At 36.6% G+C, this 17135-nt stretch overlaps 1 protein-coding gene across 1 annotated transcript in view; it reads right to left on the reverse strand.

The window, feature by feature from the left end:
- Positions 1-8932, reverse strand: part of LOC137397545 (ATP-dependent RNA helicase DHX58-like) — a 35508-nt gene extending 26576 nt beyond the window's left edge. Inside the window, exons 1-3 of the mRNA XM_068083838.1 lie at positions 8915-8932; positions 6746-6857; positions 6072-6170 (exon numbers count right to left, since the gene is read on the reverse strand). Coding sequence (XP_067939939.1) covers positions 6072-6170; positions 6746-6857; positions 8915-8932 — 229 coding nt within the window. The remainder of the gene's footprint in view (positions 1-6071; positions 6171-6745; positions 6858-8914) is intronic.
- Between the last annotated feature and the right edge of the window lie 8203 nt (positions 8933-17135).

Genomic DNA, 17135 nt, shown 5'->3' on the forward strand with positions numbered 1-17135 from the left:
AACCTATAAAAAGAGAATTGGGAGAAATAAATAGAAATTGGCCTGATCATTGACTCAATTGACCACAATAACTGATGACCAGTTTTCAACACTGTCTTGACATCTATGCTTCACATAGACATTGTTGTGTTATTCCATTGAAGCAAATGGATAAAACCTAAATTAGCTTGCATGCTTTTGGTAGGCTAGTTTTTGCGATTGAAACTCTATAGCAAACCAGCATCTACGATCTTTACTAAAATAAAAGTCATGTCTGTTCGTCTGTTCGAACCCAGGGCTAGAGGTTGCGAAAGATTGCTTCATACAGGATTCTAACTCGTGACATTCAGCTCAACAGACTGATGCTCTAATGACTGCGCTAGTCAACCATCTTTATGTATTTCAGAATAATTGTACATGTAAGTTTTTCTCTGTGATTTATTGGTACAACTGAAGACCTCTCACGATACACTAGACTGCCAGGGTACTTGTACATCATCCATAACAACTCTGGAAGCAAATCTGACAAACTGCCAATTGCAAGGAAATGCTGAGGAATAGAGGGGATATGGGGATGTATGGGTTCTTTATGAATATACTAGCTGGGCTACCGGCGTTGCCCGGGTATTAAAAATCAGCTTATAAACAATGAAAGGTAATGAGAGTTGCCTGTCACTTGTTATTAGCCTGGCATATTGGCAATGGATAATTTGAGGAAGTTTATTAATAAGAGCTACCAGCTTCTCATGACGTTATGCCATCACTTTGCATCGTGACCGGAAGCGGTAGCCTTTTTTTCTCCCATATAGCGACATACATGGCCTAATGAATTCAACAAGATTGTGTGGCTGAGTTGGTAAGGTGTCGGACAGGTGAACCGGAGAGTATGAGATAAAATCTTCTGCTATACAAATTTTTTATTCCAAGATTATAATAGCTATAGCTGGAACAACACACATACCTAAAAACTTTCAGAAATAGAGATGTGTATAGATATACATATGTGTGTACACACACACACGCACGCACGCACACACACACACATACATATTATATATATATACATGTGTATATATATATATATATATATCTATACGTGGATATGGAAAGAATAGAATATAAGATATTGGAGGGGGGCGTTTGAAAAATGTCTCACAACTGAATGCAATTTGATTGTAGTTCTTCATGTTCTTTATGTATTTACCAACGGGTCACCAGTTAAAGGTCACCAGTTAAGGACTTGACCAGCAAATTTTACAGATTGTAGAGTAAAGTTACTTTAGTTAATAACAATAATACATGCTGGAACGGTTGTACCCTCATATGCTATATGTGATGAGCTAGACTCGATTTCATTCTATTTTAAGACTGACTAACAACGAAATCTTTCGCAAACTGTCTCGTGGAGCAAACCCAGTCTTTATCCAATTCCCAAAATATGTTACACCACAGAAAGCACCTGCTCACACACTGTCCAACACTAAACACACCTGCTCACACATTGTCCAACACTGAACACACCTGCTCACACATTGTCCAACACTGAACACACCTGCTCAAACGCTGTCCAACACTGAACACACCTGCTCAAACACTGTCCAACACTGAACACACCTGCTCACAAAATGTCCAACACTAAACACACCTGCTCACACACTGTGCAACACTAAACACACCTGCTCACACATTGTCCAACACTAAACACACCTGCTCACACACTGTGCAACACTAAACACACCTCCTCACACATTGTCCAACACTGAACACACCTGCTCATACACTGTCCAACACTGAACACACCTGCTTACACACTGTCCAACACTAAACACACCTGCTCACACATTGTCCAACACTGAACACACCTGCTCGCATTCTGTCCAACGCTGAACACACCTGCTCACACACTGTCCAACACTGAAAACGCCTGCTCACAAACTGTCCAACGCTGAACACACCTGCTCACACACTAATCAATACTATTCAGAAACTGTCGCATGCTGAATAGGTTCACAAACCACTTTCATTTATGATTATACTAGCTAAATGCCCGACATTGCCCGGGTAATAAAAAGGTGTTTGGACAGAAAATTTATTTGTATTTAACATATAGGCCTACAACATTTACCATTCTAACTTTTAAACTTCATATCATGAGAGAAGTATTTTTGGGCAATTCAAATGAATAAAAAAAATAAAACTGTAAAAGTTCTCAAACTTTCTCAAACACCTGCAAGTTTTAAATTTCATAACTTGAAAGAAGTGTTTCGTTGAAATAAATTAGGAGGAAAAATAAAAATGACAAGGTGTTTAAATGTAAATTTGAAATCATTAGCAAGTAATGGCGAAATATAGTACGTTTTGCTACAATTACAACGAAAAATTATTTGGCATATATATATATATATATATGTATATTATATGATTTTACTTCGTTTCATTGTTGGCATGCAAAAATTGGCATGCCAATTTTCGCATGCCAACACGTGTTGGCATGCAAAAATATCATAGGCTATAGATCAGTGGTTCCCAACCTTTTTTTTGCTTTTACCCATTTGCAAAATTTTAAAATACAAATTCACCCCCGGGAAAAAGTGAAGTGTGAACCTATAGGCCTACTATATATTGTATTCACTGAAAGGGCTACATAGGTACATATATGTAGGTCAGCAGCATATATACATATATTTATTTGTTAAATAACTGAGAGTAGCATATATAGTAATAAATCACGTCAACATTATTGTTATTCCGGTACACTCAACGGGTGTGGGGTGAGATTATGAGTTTTAACGAGACCGCTCCTGCTGATGCCTCTGTGCAAGTTTTCACAAAACAGGCTTTGTTTTTATAATGCACATCTCAAGTCGCTCTCCAGGTCAAGTCGATTTCTTTTCTCATTTTTAAGGTGCAGCATTGATGAAAATCCTACTACGTGTAGGATTTTCATCAATGCTGAAGGATTTTTACGTGCAGCTAAATGGCATCAGAATCATTATTGCCTTTTTAGCAATGAGTAGAGAATTTTTTCTCGCTGAGAGCCAAAACTGGTCAATAGACATTGATCTGAGATCATCGTTCAGTGCAGAAATGTTAACCAACTCAACAAACTCCTATTGTAGCTCCTCTAGAATTTCTTCAACAGTGCGTTGAAATGAATTTCGTGTGATGCTGAGCATCTTTTTTTTTCTGAATGTAGCTCAGGGAAGTAGCATCTAAATTCTGTTATGAGATCAGACAGGTGTTCAGTAATGGTTGCCACTAGACTACCAAGAGCAGGTTTTGTGTTCCAACAATTCAGTGAGTGTAGGAAAGGATACCATGTTCCCAGTGCAGGTTCGTGTATGCCACAGTACCAGCTTTGCTTTGAAAGCATCAATGCTGTCATGAAAGGCAAAGAAATGATGATTGCTCCCTTGTAACTTCAAGTTCAACTTGTTTAGCTAGGCAAATGTATCAACCAGGTATGCAGTCTCAAATACATAGTTATCAGCTTTCATGGCTGCTAAAAGTTCATGCTGGCTTTTACTTTCAAGAAATTTCATAACCTCGGACATATGCAGCTCAAAGAGCCTGCCTAACATGTTTCCCTTGGACAACCACCTCACTTCAGTATGAAATAACAAAGTTGTAAACACGACATCACTTTCAGAACATAGTGTTGAGAACAATCTGGTATTTAGTGCTGATGCTTTGATGTAATTCACAACTGTTATGTTCACATCCAAGTTTGATTTCAACGCTTATGGAAGAGTTTTTGATGCCAATGCTTCACGGTGAATGAAGCAATGCACTCTTTCTATATCAGGGTTCTTCTGCTTGATCTGTTTTACAAAGCCTGATCTACATCCTAACATAGCAGGTGCTCCATCAGTGCATACACTTATTAACTTCTCCCAACTTAACTTGGCCTTATCAAGGCAATTTTCAACTATTTTTAACACATCTCTTGGTGAAGTTGTTCAAAGAAAGGGCTGAAAAAACAGAAACTCCTCTTCAATGGATGTGTCATGCACATATTTACCATCCACCAGTAGCTGGAAAAGACTGGCAACATCAGTTGACTCATCAAGTTGTATGGCTCAAAACGGGGATGCTTTAATCTTAGCAACTAATTTCTCTTCAATACTTGCTGTAATATCATCAATGCATCGCTTCACAGTGTTGTTGGATGGTGGATGTCTTGAAATTTTTGCCCAGCTAGTTTTCAAAGTACTATTGATGCGCAGTCTAAGATACATGGCTTGTATGTGCATGAGGCATGTATGTGCCTCTTTACACTGAGCAATACGGTAGGAAACAGCGCATGAAGCTGTAATAAGTGCATTACTATGAGCATAGAGATCTCCACTTGCATCAAGTCGACTTCTCTTTACTTGCCGCTTTTTGGACTAAAAGTAATTCCGGTCGTTCTCAACTAGTGTGAGGTAAATTTTTTGCGAGTTTTGCTTCAACTGAAAGGGTTTCATGGAGTCATTTGAGAAAGTTTTCAGGCATATCACACATTGCGGAGGCCGACGACCGTTTTTCATAAGATATGAAAACCCATAATCTAAGTAACTCTCAGTGTAGGTTCGTTTCTTTGCCTTCGACATCTTGCACTAATTAGTAGTTGTAAAAATAAAGCGTCGGCTAAAACTTATTATAAACGACCTAGTATCTGTTTGTACAATAATAATCATCTGGACTGTATTAATATTTTTTATTTAATCTACTACTATAATAGATACATGATTATGTGACTTATTTGCAGAAAAGCAAGTAAGACAACATGAGTGATAATAGGAAACAATAATGTGAGCATAGATGTAACTATACTTATACAAAGAATCTTACAGATTTTTTTCTTTTACATGTGATGCAGTAGTTGACAAGTGAGTGTGTCCTTGTGTCAAATACATGTGCACTGTGAGCAGCACAATTTCAAACTAAGCCTTAGTTTGACCTTAGTTACTAAGGTCATTAATTAAGGTCAAGCTGGCTTAATGGAATTTTTCCAAATTGTTGGCAAAGATTATTACATTTACAGTACTTACATGCAGGCTGTATTACAATGAATGTACAGTAAAAGGTACTTGGTCTACTGCCCCAGCCAGAATATACATGTAATAGAACAGGAATGAGAACAGAAAACGCATCTAGGATTTTGTTAAGGCTTAAAAGCGCGTTCGTAAAATGTGAAATTATAAAAACTAAAATTCCCCCCTTTAAAATGCCAAATTCCCCCTAGGGGAGAATTCCCCCCAGGTTGGGAACCACTGCTATAGATGTACATAGAGTGGTATAGAAACCCATAGTAATTATCTAATGCAATCACCTCCTGGTAAAAACTATCATCATTAAAAATAGTAACAAAATAATATGTTAACCTTTGTAACTATAGGTACCTGTAACGATTTTAGTGAATTTATGCATTATGATCTGCAAGATAATATAACATTACAATGTACTACGAGGAGAGTTCTTACCTTCGAGACAGACGTGTAACATAAATGTTGAATCTAAATAAAAATATTTTAGCTTACTAAACACATACTTGAAGGAAGTTTTAATATGTATTTCACGCAACTTTAAACTTGTAACTAAAAATTTTTATCATTTATCCGTTTGCGAATCCGCTGTTACCATAACAGATAACGCTGAACTCGCTATGGCATGGCGAGCAACGTTTATCTCCTAATAACGTATATAATCAGTACAAAAATCGTCAAATTTTAATTTCAAAAGAAATTATTGTCGATATCGTGTGGCAGAAAAAATTTGCCCTAATGAAAAAATAGTGAAAAAACATCAAGTTTCCTAGAGGTAAGCAAGAAATATTTTATAGCAGGAGCATCGTAACGCATGGGCACAATGCTCAAATAATACATAATTTAGTGTGTGCATGCGCTATACTGTATATGATAGTGTCATTGATCAATACGCCTTGTATAGCTCAATGGTAGAGCACGTGGAGTTAAACCTTGCGGTTGCAATCTCCTCGAGTTCGAATCCGTCGTAATGGGTAAATTTAATACCAAGATTTAATAGCTATAGCTGGACATACACACACAGACAGATACACAAAATTTGAGAAACATTTATAGATTGCAGACCTGGCAGAAAGATTTGAGTTTCCAATTTTGGCTCTTTTGCACTGCTGGCTTCAGTATCATCTTCCTGTTTACGCTTAATAGAAGCAGGCAAGTCTGTCTCTATAAGAAGCATGTAGAAGAAGAACGTAAAATGCTTATACAAACTTAGATAGGAAGAGCAGTTTGTAGCCTAGAAAGGAAGACAGTAAAATGATGATCTAGAGATGTTGTCTAATTAGGATCCTCTGATAATAAACTAACCATAGAAACAGCTAGACAAGCACATGCCAGCACATGCCGACTGCAATAACGAGTGCCTATTATAATAAAGTGAGATTTCGAAGTTCGTGACCAATTACCATACATGAAAAGTTAACACTTAAAAACCTTTTAAGGTTTTTCAAAAACCAAAAATCTACTAGAATTGTGTAATATTACCATGGAGCTTTCATTCGTAGGCCAATCTAGTGGACTTCTCAGCAAGATTTTACTCACTTGACGGAAAATAATTTTTTAATTTGGTACTTTAGCTTCTTGGTCACAGCAAGTATGAATGACTGTAGTTTCTGTCATACTAGTAGAGTAATAGTAGTAGAGTTATAGAAGTAGTAGTAGTAATACTATTAGAGTAATAGTACAAACAGCTTTAACACTAGCAACATTGGCAGCCACAGCAGTGCACTTATTAGTATTACCTGATGTTTCTGAGTCATCTAACAATTCATCAAAGGTGATACTAACTTCCATATCATCATTTGTGCTAACGGGTTCATTAAGGTCCAAAATATCGTCTTCCTCTTCAGACATCTATAACAAATTATAAAAGAATATTTTTATTAAGCGTTTAACAACAAACCCGTGGGAAAATGTTGTCAACATTAGCTTAAAAAACAGTTCATTACGGGCAGTCAAGAGAGATATATATTTAATAATGAGTTCAGATGTTTTTTATATTTTATATTTATTTTTTGTATTATTTTTTATTGAGAATGTTTTTATTAAGCATTTTACAACAAACTCGTAGTAACGTGTTGTCAACATTAACTTAAAGAATAGTTCATTAAGTGAGACATCTATTAAAAGGTTAGTTTAGATTTTTTTTAAATGGTAAATCTGAAAGAAATCAAGAAACATTGTCAAGGATCAGCAAAAATATAAGATTGACCGGATGGCATGACAACGTGAATCAAGAAAAACAACACATACCGTCAAACCACTATTGATTATACCTTTTACTGATGACTTTTCAACATATGACTAAAGATTTTAATAGGTAGTTGTTTTGATATATAATCCAAATTCTAGCATTTGACATCTGGAAATTATCGAAACACTAGAGTTTCGTAAGTTAAAGTGAAAATACTTATAGAAAATAAAAATCAACCACTGAATAGGACCAACTAAAAAATCTATACGACTTTGTTTGAATGTCTCTAGCTGAGACAAATTGATAACATTGAATCGTGTTACCAGCCTAAAAGTTAAAAGTATGGAGCTAGAGCATAGATATAGTAAACCCTAGATTGGCGAATAGCTACCATTACAATGGTGCAAAAGTGAGGCATATAATTGGCTGTTGGTTTTACGACGTTACGTCGCAGTGATGTGCATCACAGCATCAGAGCCTTGAATTGAGCAATGAGTTTAGTAGTAAAAGCACGCTTGTCATACTAGTTTTTAAGTCATGAACGTAACAATAAGACAAGATTCTTAGTGAAATGTCATCAGAGGAGACTACAACACCCCAGGTATATCCTGAATTGCCCATAACAAGACAGAACTTCAACTCAAAACAAGTTCTCAACAATATCATAAGCTATCTATGCCATATAAAGACACCTGCTGCTGCTGCTGAAGCTGCTAGCGAAAAATAAGAAGAAAACCCTCCTCATTGGTTTTGAGTCAGCAGCCAAATCTGCACATGACCTTGCTCAATATCCTTTCAGCAACTACCCTTACATCAACTACTTCCTAACCTTTAAGATCAACCAGGATCGCATTGAGACTCTGTTTTCCACGATACGATCTAAGGGTCGCTATAACCCGGATATGCAGTGCTTTAGATCTGCACTTCAAGCAATGCTCATAAAAGCGGATATCACACCAAGTCCCAATGCTAACTGTATTGATCTGGATGTAAGCAGGGCTGAAAAAAACTAGTCAACTCCTGCTACACTCTCTGGCTAAAAAGAAGAAGAAAGAAGAGACAAAAGCTGAGGGCGGTGAAGATGAGGAGTTCGGTGATGAGAACTTGTTTTAAAATCAAATGTGATGACTGTATCAAGTTCTTGACCGATGTAGAAGTAGTGGGAAAGATAAGTAGGGATGACATCACCCTAATCTCAGTTGAAAAGAGAGGAGGATTGGTGACCCTATTGTTAGGGCAAATATGTATTGCTGCAGAAAAGTGCCTACCTTCACACATGGAAGGCTATGGTATCACACAGAGTTTTTAAACAAGTAACATCACAGACAATAATATATGTCTTACTACATAACCTCAATCAAGGTTTTACATGCACAGTGCATGCCAACAATCTACTCAAAACTATAGTAAATTGCTATATTAAAATCAGAATACACTATGCCACTTCAAAGCAGGAATCTAGTTCAACCAATCTTAGACAAAAACTATCTAGTTTAGTTATTCACAGTCATTTCTAATGGGTGTTTATCTTAACTGGTTCAGACCAGATGTTTATCTTAACTGGTATCAGTGGTTCATCTTAACTGTATCTAAATCTCATTTGATTCATTAGTTTGTTATTAGTTTAATTTCTGTTTGGTCACGTTTTGTATCATCAATGATATAGAAGCTTCTAAATCATTGGTATTATTTATTACCATGTCTGTAAGATGCTTACCTTTGTCATCCAAGTCATTATGTAAGTTTTATATATTTTCCCACGACCAAACACGAGCAAAACTATTGTTTGGGAGATTTATGATAAATGCACATGTGCACACAACTCCCAAAAAATTATCCGCTAACGGCCTTGACCAAACCCTTGTACCGAAATCTCTTCAACAAATCTAACCATTTTTTGTAGAGTCGTTCAAGTATAATAATGATACAAAACACATATAAACCTATTTAAATATGTTACCAAGTCTTTGAAAGGTTACCGCAAAATCCTAAAACTAATCCATCTTATCGGATGATACATAAATAGACAGATTAATTGGCCTAAAATCGAAATAGAAACTTGAGAAGCCTTTTTTAATCAAAATTAAGACCAGCCAACGGAACTCCAATAAGGCCGTGCGACAGATAGTATAACCTTTAAGTCGTCCAAATTTCACGAGAAAAACGTGCACATTTCACCAGTCTATGGAATTGTTCGATTGTCGAAGGTTTCTGTAATTAACGTAGACCGTTTGAGGCGTAGACCAATTTACAGGTACGAAAACGTGGTAAAAAGTTATCAGCTCATGTTTTCTGTCCAATTACCGAAGGTTTCATTAAATTATCTGGAACATTAGCCAGATTTCTTTACATCTTATCTACAAGCTAGGGCCGAACTACAATGCCACTTTGTGACAAGAATATTTCTTTATTTTGTTCCAGTTTGCAGAAAACTTCCAGATGCGTTAATGCTAATGCTTGCTTTCTGTTAAATATCGCTGTCAAAACCATTCTACATTCAACACAACCAACTTTCAACTTTCCAACACAACTTTCAAACTGTGTATATTACACGGCAGCTTGCCATTTTACTTTTAATATTGCATTTCAGAGATATAATAAACATATTTCATTATTGCTGTTGTTAGTTAAATTACGTACAGTAGGTTAGGCCTACAGCTTGAATTAATATTTATTTTATTGTTGTAAAACATAGGTTTGAGATAGTAGTAGATTAGGTCTGATTTTTATACATTTTGTTTTGCATAATTGACCTTTCGAATTTCATTTCAAAACAACTTGACAACTACCATGGACATACAACCTCCCATAACACCGCGTCATCGCAGTGGCCGTCCATGAGTCTCCCAATTATTACGGAGGAGGATAAATAGAAGGTCCTCACAGCAACCATCAACATCAAATGCTAATGTTCAACAACACGCTACTCAAAATAATAACAACAACTCATCTGATTCAAAGAATTCTTTAGTAGATGTTCTAGGCGAAGTCTACAACATCTAACTAAAGAATTCTACTTTTGTAGAATTCTGACCTGTTGTAACTGCTTTTTCAACAACCAGCAGTACCCTTTCTTTTTCCCATTATCACTTTGGTCATGGGCTGTATGACAGGGGAATTTCTAGTCAATAAAATATGCAGTCTCAAATGCACAAATTATGAATAATTGTGCAAGATTTAGTGTTAAGTCAATAGGAATTCATAGATCAGCTGATTCCCTCTACATATCACCACAACGTTGCATCATGCTATTTATAGGCCTCATTTATTTTGATTATTCGCATATCTAGGTTTTACTATATCTATGAGCTAAGGTGAAAAATTGTTAGTAAAACTTTTCGCTACATGTTTTGCCTCTGTAACCAACACAAGCCTACATCTATTTTTTAGGCCAAGAAAGTTGACGTTTACTCTAAACTTGCCGATTTCTAAGCAGCCCGGCTTGGAAAAGGATTCTTCTTATAGGTAGTCGATGGCATTCGCGGAAGATACAACAGAGTAGCAAAGGTACAGAAAAGATCCTGCTTAGAGCAAATGGCCAAAGGCTGTGGTAGGGCTGACTCGGTTGCTGAGGTGAATGAAAAAATATTTCATATAATACTGATTCTGTTGCTAATGAAGAAGAAAAAAGAAGCAAAGGAAACCAGACTATGACAGTAGACATCGCAGCTGAGATTTAGGAAAGTTGCAACCAAGAGATTCAGTATATATAAATTCACGAACTAGACTTCTAAAATACTGTCAAATCAAAGGTTGTGCCAAGATCATATACCGTCATCTCTAACTTCGACAAATTTCTTTAGTAACATTGCTCAGCTCTGATGAAGAAGGATGTAATTGTTGAGCAATCCAGCTAACTTGCAGCAGGAAATCTTGTTTAAACAGAAGCTCTGATTCTTGCAGTTAATCTTTTTAGACCAGTTTGCAAGCTGCTAAGCAACATGAAGAAAGACTGGTGTCTCATCTGCCAAAGCTTGGAAAGAGCAATGTAGAAGAAATTTATACTTAGAATTGCTTCCTCTTTTGGGGGCATGCTATTATAGAGTTATCTTGTCTTTGGTTGTTAAAAACTTTGGTTATGATAATGTTTTCCGTTGTGAATTTTGTTGAAGAAATGATGGTCATGTTTTGGCTTGTTTTAATGCTTGTACAAGGAATAAAGAACCATAAATTCTAAACCTGCCGCATCACTACAATAACATTTGCGCAGTCATATAAGGACATCTTTCACAATCTTTTACATCAACAAGTGTACATGTTTGAATACTCATAACCATTGTATATGTATCTCAGAATCGTCTTGTTTGTATTGATGTGTACCGTGTTTAGAAAATATGCATTATGCCTCAGTGGACACCAACTGACTAATGTTTATTTCATGTAACGATCTGATTGGTCAATTATCCTTTATCTCATATTTTGTCACAACAACCTCCTGCTATATATATTAAATGCCATTTCACCTTGTTTGTTCTCAAAAGCAAAGTCAAGAGCCATGATGAATTTATCAGGTGAGCTCTTTCCAAGTAGAAAATATTAGTCATTGACCAGCAATTCTGCAGTATGCTGCCAGTCAGTGACCTACCATTGATTCATGGCTACCTCGACATACCGAACAGCCTTGCTGACAGATGATGGTCATAGAGAGAGCCAAGGAAGGACTGACTAGGCCTATACCAGTCCGAGTTTTTCAGCTCTAACAAAGGAAACGGTGAGGGCAAGGTCAGCCGAAATGGATCCTAGCAGGCTATAAAAGCATATGCTATTTATACATCGACCATTCATAACTTTTTCCATACGTGTTGGTAATATTATCACAAGGTTCTGCAGAGAACATAATGTAGCCCGATTTATGAAGTAAGTAGCCTGTCATTCACAGGGTTCTCGCTACACAAATGATAGCAAGACACCGACACATAGATGTGTCGATGCTTCTGAAGACCACGATGACAAGCTAAAAACACACATCATAAAAGACACAAGAAAAAATGAGGGAAACCCGTAATAGAGCATTAATCCACAAAAACATCGCAACTACATCCACTGTAGTTGACACTTGAATTCACACACAAGTGTTTACAATATTTTGCTGTGTTTGTTTATTACCTGCCTGTTCTTTGGTTGTGGTGTATTTTTTAACAAACAACTGCGACAATCAACTAGCTGATCGATTAGTAGCAACTACAGTTGGGCACAAGAGACCATTATTCCTAATAAGCCTACTTGCATAGAGCCCATTTGCATGTGGCTAGTCAGAGCAGATTTCAACTTCATATGAAGATAGAGCATACGGCTTATTACAGAATCTTTATTGAAATCAGGAACAACCAAAATCATTTGTGTAATTCTATAAATCGACTACAAACTTAAACTTGAATATGCGCCGGTAAAAAGATTGTAAAAGCAATGCATTTGCTCAGTACATGTTCGAGCTTTCAATCTACAACAATCAAATCGAACTATGCTCATTTTCTAAACATTAGCAAAATTATTTATCAGTTATCCACTTATATATGCGTTTAAGTGACAAAAGGTAAAATACGTGCAATGTCATTTAACAGACGCCTGATGGCGGAATTGTGAGCTAGTTCCTACATCAATCCGGCCCGATCGATACCATTAGATTTCATAGCTTAGTAATGAGCGTAAGCTTTATATAAGCGCGAAATATTGCAGGGGCCCCGTCGCAACTATAATTGCTTGAGTTTCAGGCAGTAGGGAAAGTCCCGCGACAATGGGTAAACACAAAGCCTACGCTCTTTAGTTGTTTTTTAACGAGATACAGGTAACTGTTGTATGATAGGATCGATCTCGGTCGCCGACGGGTTCGAGGAACCAGTACCCAGTAAGTATCCGGACGTCTCGCCAAAACAGGCAAACTGCTTGCCCGTAGACAATCATGACATGTAGCTTCCGTGAACTCCCATGGCCTCAGGCATCCATCGAGCCCACATGAGCTTCTTCTAAACCAACCATTAAATTGTTTGTTAAAATGTATTTTTGCTGCAATAAAAATATGTTGGGCTTGACCATTCAGTTCGTAACACGAAGGATTTCATATTATTAATCAAAGCAAAATCATGCTCACAAGCGTTGGAGGTGGTGCGAAGCAATCTTGTTTTTCATTAAAATCGTGTATGAAAGTATGTACTTGTATCGTGCTGCTGCTCGGAAATAATTGTTCATATAACTATTTACGGTTTACAGGAGTGGCCAGCTAGTGTTTTAACATCTGGATACGCGGATAAAGTACCACGAGGGTTGCTAAACGCTGCCGCTTTTCGCAACGCACGTAATACCCGCAACTGAATAATAAACGTTAGGCTACGAACGGACTTGTACGACATCTAATCAAACCTATTTACGGTTTTCCACAATCGCTAACGATTCCATTTATTTCTTGTTAATCTTTACTACGCTGTCAGCACAAAGTGCGTACATCTATTCGTTTTAATACGCCCATGGTATTACTTAGCTTTGTGCCTACGTTTACTACTTTGGGTATGCTTGTAAATCAGCTTTGGAACGTTTAACAAACGATAGAGATATCTCATTTGTCATAGTTCCAAAATTAAGTTTAGCTGTTTTGTAATAGGAAGCAAGTTTCTGCAATAATTTTACTTACAATCATTAATTTTTCTAAAAATTGTCAGAGTTGGGGTACACACTGCCAAGATTAAGCACTTACTGAAGTATGTGTTGGGATTGCACAATTGCGTTGTGTAACAAACAGTGGAGTTTGAGGGAGGCACCATGACCTTGAAGTGACGTTACTTCTTGAAGTTTCCAGTGTTTTATTAGTCAATATTGTTGTCTATATACCTACAAAGCTATCAAATGGATTTCTTGGACAAGGGTGAAACAAGACAAAAAAGTTATTACTTTTATCAGTTTTGAACAGTATTCAAATATATATATTGCAAGTTAGACCAATGATATACAGCCCCCCCCCCATTGGGGGCTGGTATATCATTGGTTAGACACTTTGAGGCACGATACTTGTTGCAAGCTGACTAAGGATTGGCTAGGCATACCACTTATTCTGTTCTAATGCGTACTAAAAAAGAAGATTAAAAGAGTACACACTCGAGTTAAACCTCAGCGATTTAGCATTACTTTATTCGCTCCATCACTTAGGGAACTAATTTGCAGTGTTCAGATTAAATTACAACTGTTATGCATTTATAGGGTACGGTAATATTATATGCCCAATCTATTTTGGATAATTCATTTGTATGATATCTCTGTTCCAACAATGATATACAGCCCCCAAGGATAGCCGACGGCTATCATATGGGCGGGGTTTAATGATGGAGCTCAGTTAGGATTGTGCTAGCCTGGGTTTCGGAACAAGCACAACTCTCGCGGGGCGATCGCGTTGCCTTGTTAGGTTTTGGAAAACATGACTCGCTTTTATCGTTTCATTAGCTTGTTCAGTCAGTAGACCCGCGGTTCATTATAGCAAACCTTGAATTTCTACAATGGAGGGGTGATACCTAACCAAAATAATAGATCCATGCAAAATAAAACATTTCAAATTACCTACTTTTAGTAATTTTAAAATTGGTAAAGGTCGTAGTATATGCTTAAAGTTGAATATAATTTACCCGAAATTACCTGAACAACGGCCTTTTTTCCCTAGTTTTTGATTAATATGTTGCCACCCCTAATAGAAAATGACAAAGCCTTTCATCGTTCTCACATTGTTTCATCTAGCCAATAAGATGGGGCAGCAGGCAAAGCTGTGCAGTGCAGTTTTTATACTCAAAATCTAAATACAAAACCAAATTTGGGCTATTTTACGATTGTGACTATTAATATCACGAATTCTTGCGAATGGCAACTGACTGATCATAATGGTGACAATATTGGAATACTATATTTATTTGACAACAAAATGAATTCAACAGATAAAGTAAAATAACCACTACAGTTCATAATAATTGTAAATTTACAGGGGGCTTTATTTGGCATATTTGTTTGTTCGGGTGCCGTGTTCGGGTTCATTCCAACAGAGCTCCATCATTAAACCCCGCCTATATGAGAGCCGTCGGCTATCCTTGGGGGGCTGTATACCATTGGTTCCAACAACCTCAGACTCTCCAATATTGCCCTTTCAAGCAGTCCGAGTCGAGGTTGTTGTTTGCTTTGATAGATTATTATTGAAAATCTTGCAGTATTTGTTATACAGTCATACTTCGACTTACGAGCTTAATGCGTTCCGAGACTGAGCTCGTATGTCAATTTACTCGCATGTTGGTGCAATTTATTTATGTATAGAACAATTAAATATATATTGATTGGTTTCCATACTCTAAAAAGTGCAAATAAAACACTCAAAACAAGATATTGTAACAGAAAGAACATGTTGGTTATTGTCCTAACTTACCACAAGCTTTTAAAAAGCAACAAATAAAAAATAATGCAAGGAAATGTGATTAATTAAAATGTAAAATTAAATACATACAATAGCAGCTAACGGTAACATTTGCCAGGAAGAGAGAGATAAGTTATCCTTCATTACAACAGTTGACTTTGATAAATTTGGATTTTACCAAAGTCTTAACAGACAAACTTAAAAGCAAACCTAAAAGCAAACTTTAATTTCTAACTAATTGTTTACGTAATTAAAATTTCTTCGGCGTTCATTAGTTTCTCGCTGGTTAGCTAATTTTTCCTTTGTTTCGCTCTCATGTCCAGCCGGCCGTTTTAAGAGAAACCTATCTAAGGACCTTTGCCTTTGTCGCCCTTTCAACTTGATGCGATTAGGACGAACACAGATGTCGTCACAAAGGGTTAATGCACGACCACTAGCCAACTTGTCCGAATGTCTATTTTTTATATTCTTGATAGATAGCACCGGCCTTTTCACATAGCATCGTTTCAGTTACACTGTCACCGGCCAGTTGTTTGTCTTTTATCCAAAGCCTGAGCAGTCTATCTATCAGCGGTCGTGAAGATCGCTGCGCCGTTTAGAAACTATGGTTAGTCCTTTTGCAAACTAAATGCCCTGAATATAATCCTTCTGTTTGATAATTGTGGATGCATTTCTGTCATATTGCTGAGCTAGCTCAATCACGCATACACATTTCGCATATTTTTCAATAATTTTTTGTTTAATATCAATTGTTATCATTCGCTTTTTCTTTGCATTATCTTTCATTTTGCTGGCAAATTTTCGGTCTATGCACAGTACTTTTAATTCGCATAACTCTGCACTGAAAATCACGCACAAAAAACACGGTACAAAAGTATAACCTGAACAGTTAAACAATACAGTGATGCTGTTCTCATGGTGCCTCCGACGTACTTGGCAACTGACTCACATGCTTGTATCTCAAACATGGCTCATATGTTAGTGCTAAAACTTGTTTAAAAGCTGGCTCGTATCTCAAGTTTCTTGTACGTTGGGGCACTCGTAAGTTGAAGTATTACTGTAGAGAATATTAAAAAGATCATAATTATTTTAATGTTAGAAAAGACGGATGCACCAAAGAATAACTTTTCAAAGAATCAGCTAAAATAGCCTCTTCACATTAAAACCTAACTTGCGTTTTTCTAGAAGTATATGCCAAACAAATCGTTATGCTAGCTTTAATCTAACTTGGAATATGCAGTGCATGAATTTTAACTTACAAAAAAAAACAAGTAATAAATAGATTTTATTCTGCATAATATAAAGACTGTCTTTATAACTTATGAAAAAGTGTTTGTTCGCTTATTTTTATCAAATTTATCCTTAAAACATTTGATACTAACAGATTTCATGAATAACCTGTCAACCAGCTTGTCAGAGTTTATTTTAATATGTTCTGTTCAGTTTGACCATGCAATGTCCCAGTTGTGCTTAGTCATGTGTTGAGATACTTGTACATATCTAATGTGCACAAGGCATTAAACGAAACCTAAAATCAACAGATCTTGAGCATGCCAGAGGA

The sequence above is a fragment of the Watersipora subatra genome, chromosome 5, assembly GCF_963576615.1.
Source record: "Watersipora subatra chromosome 5, tzWatSuba1.1, whole genome shotgun sequence".
Taxonomy (NCBI): Eukaryota; Metazoa; Bryozoa; class Gymnolaemata; order Cheilostomatida; family Watersiporidae; genus Watersipora; species Watersipora subatra.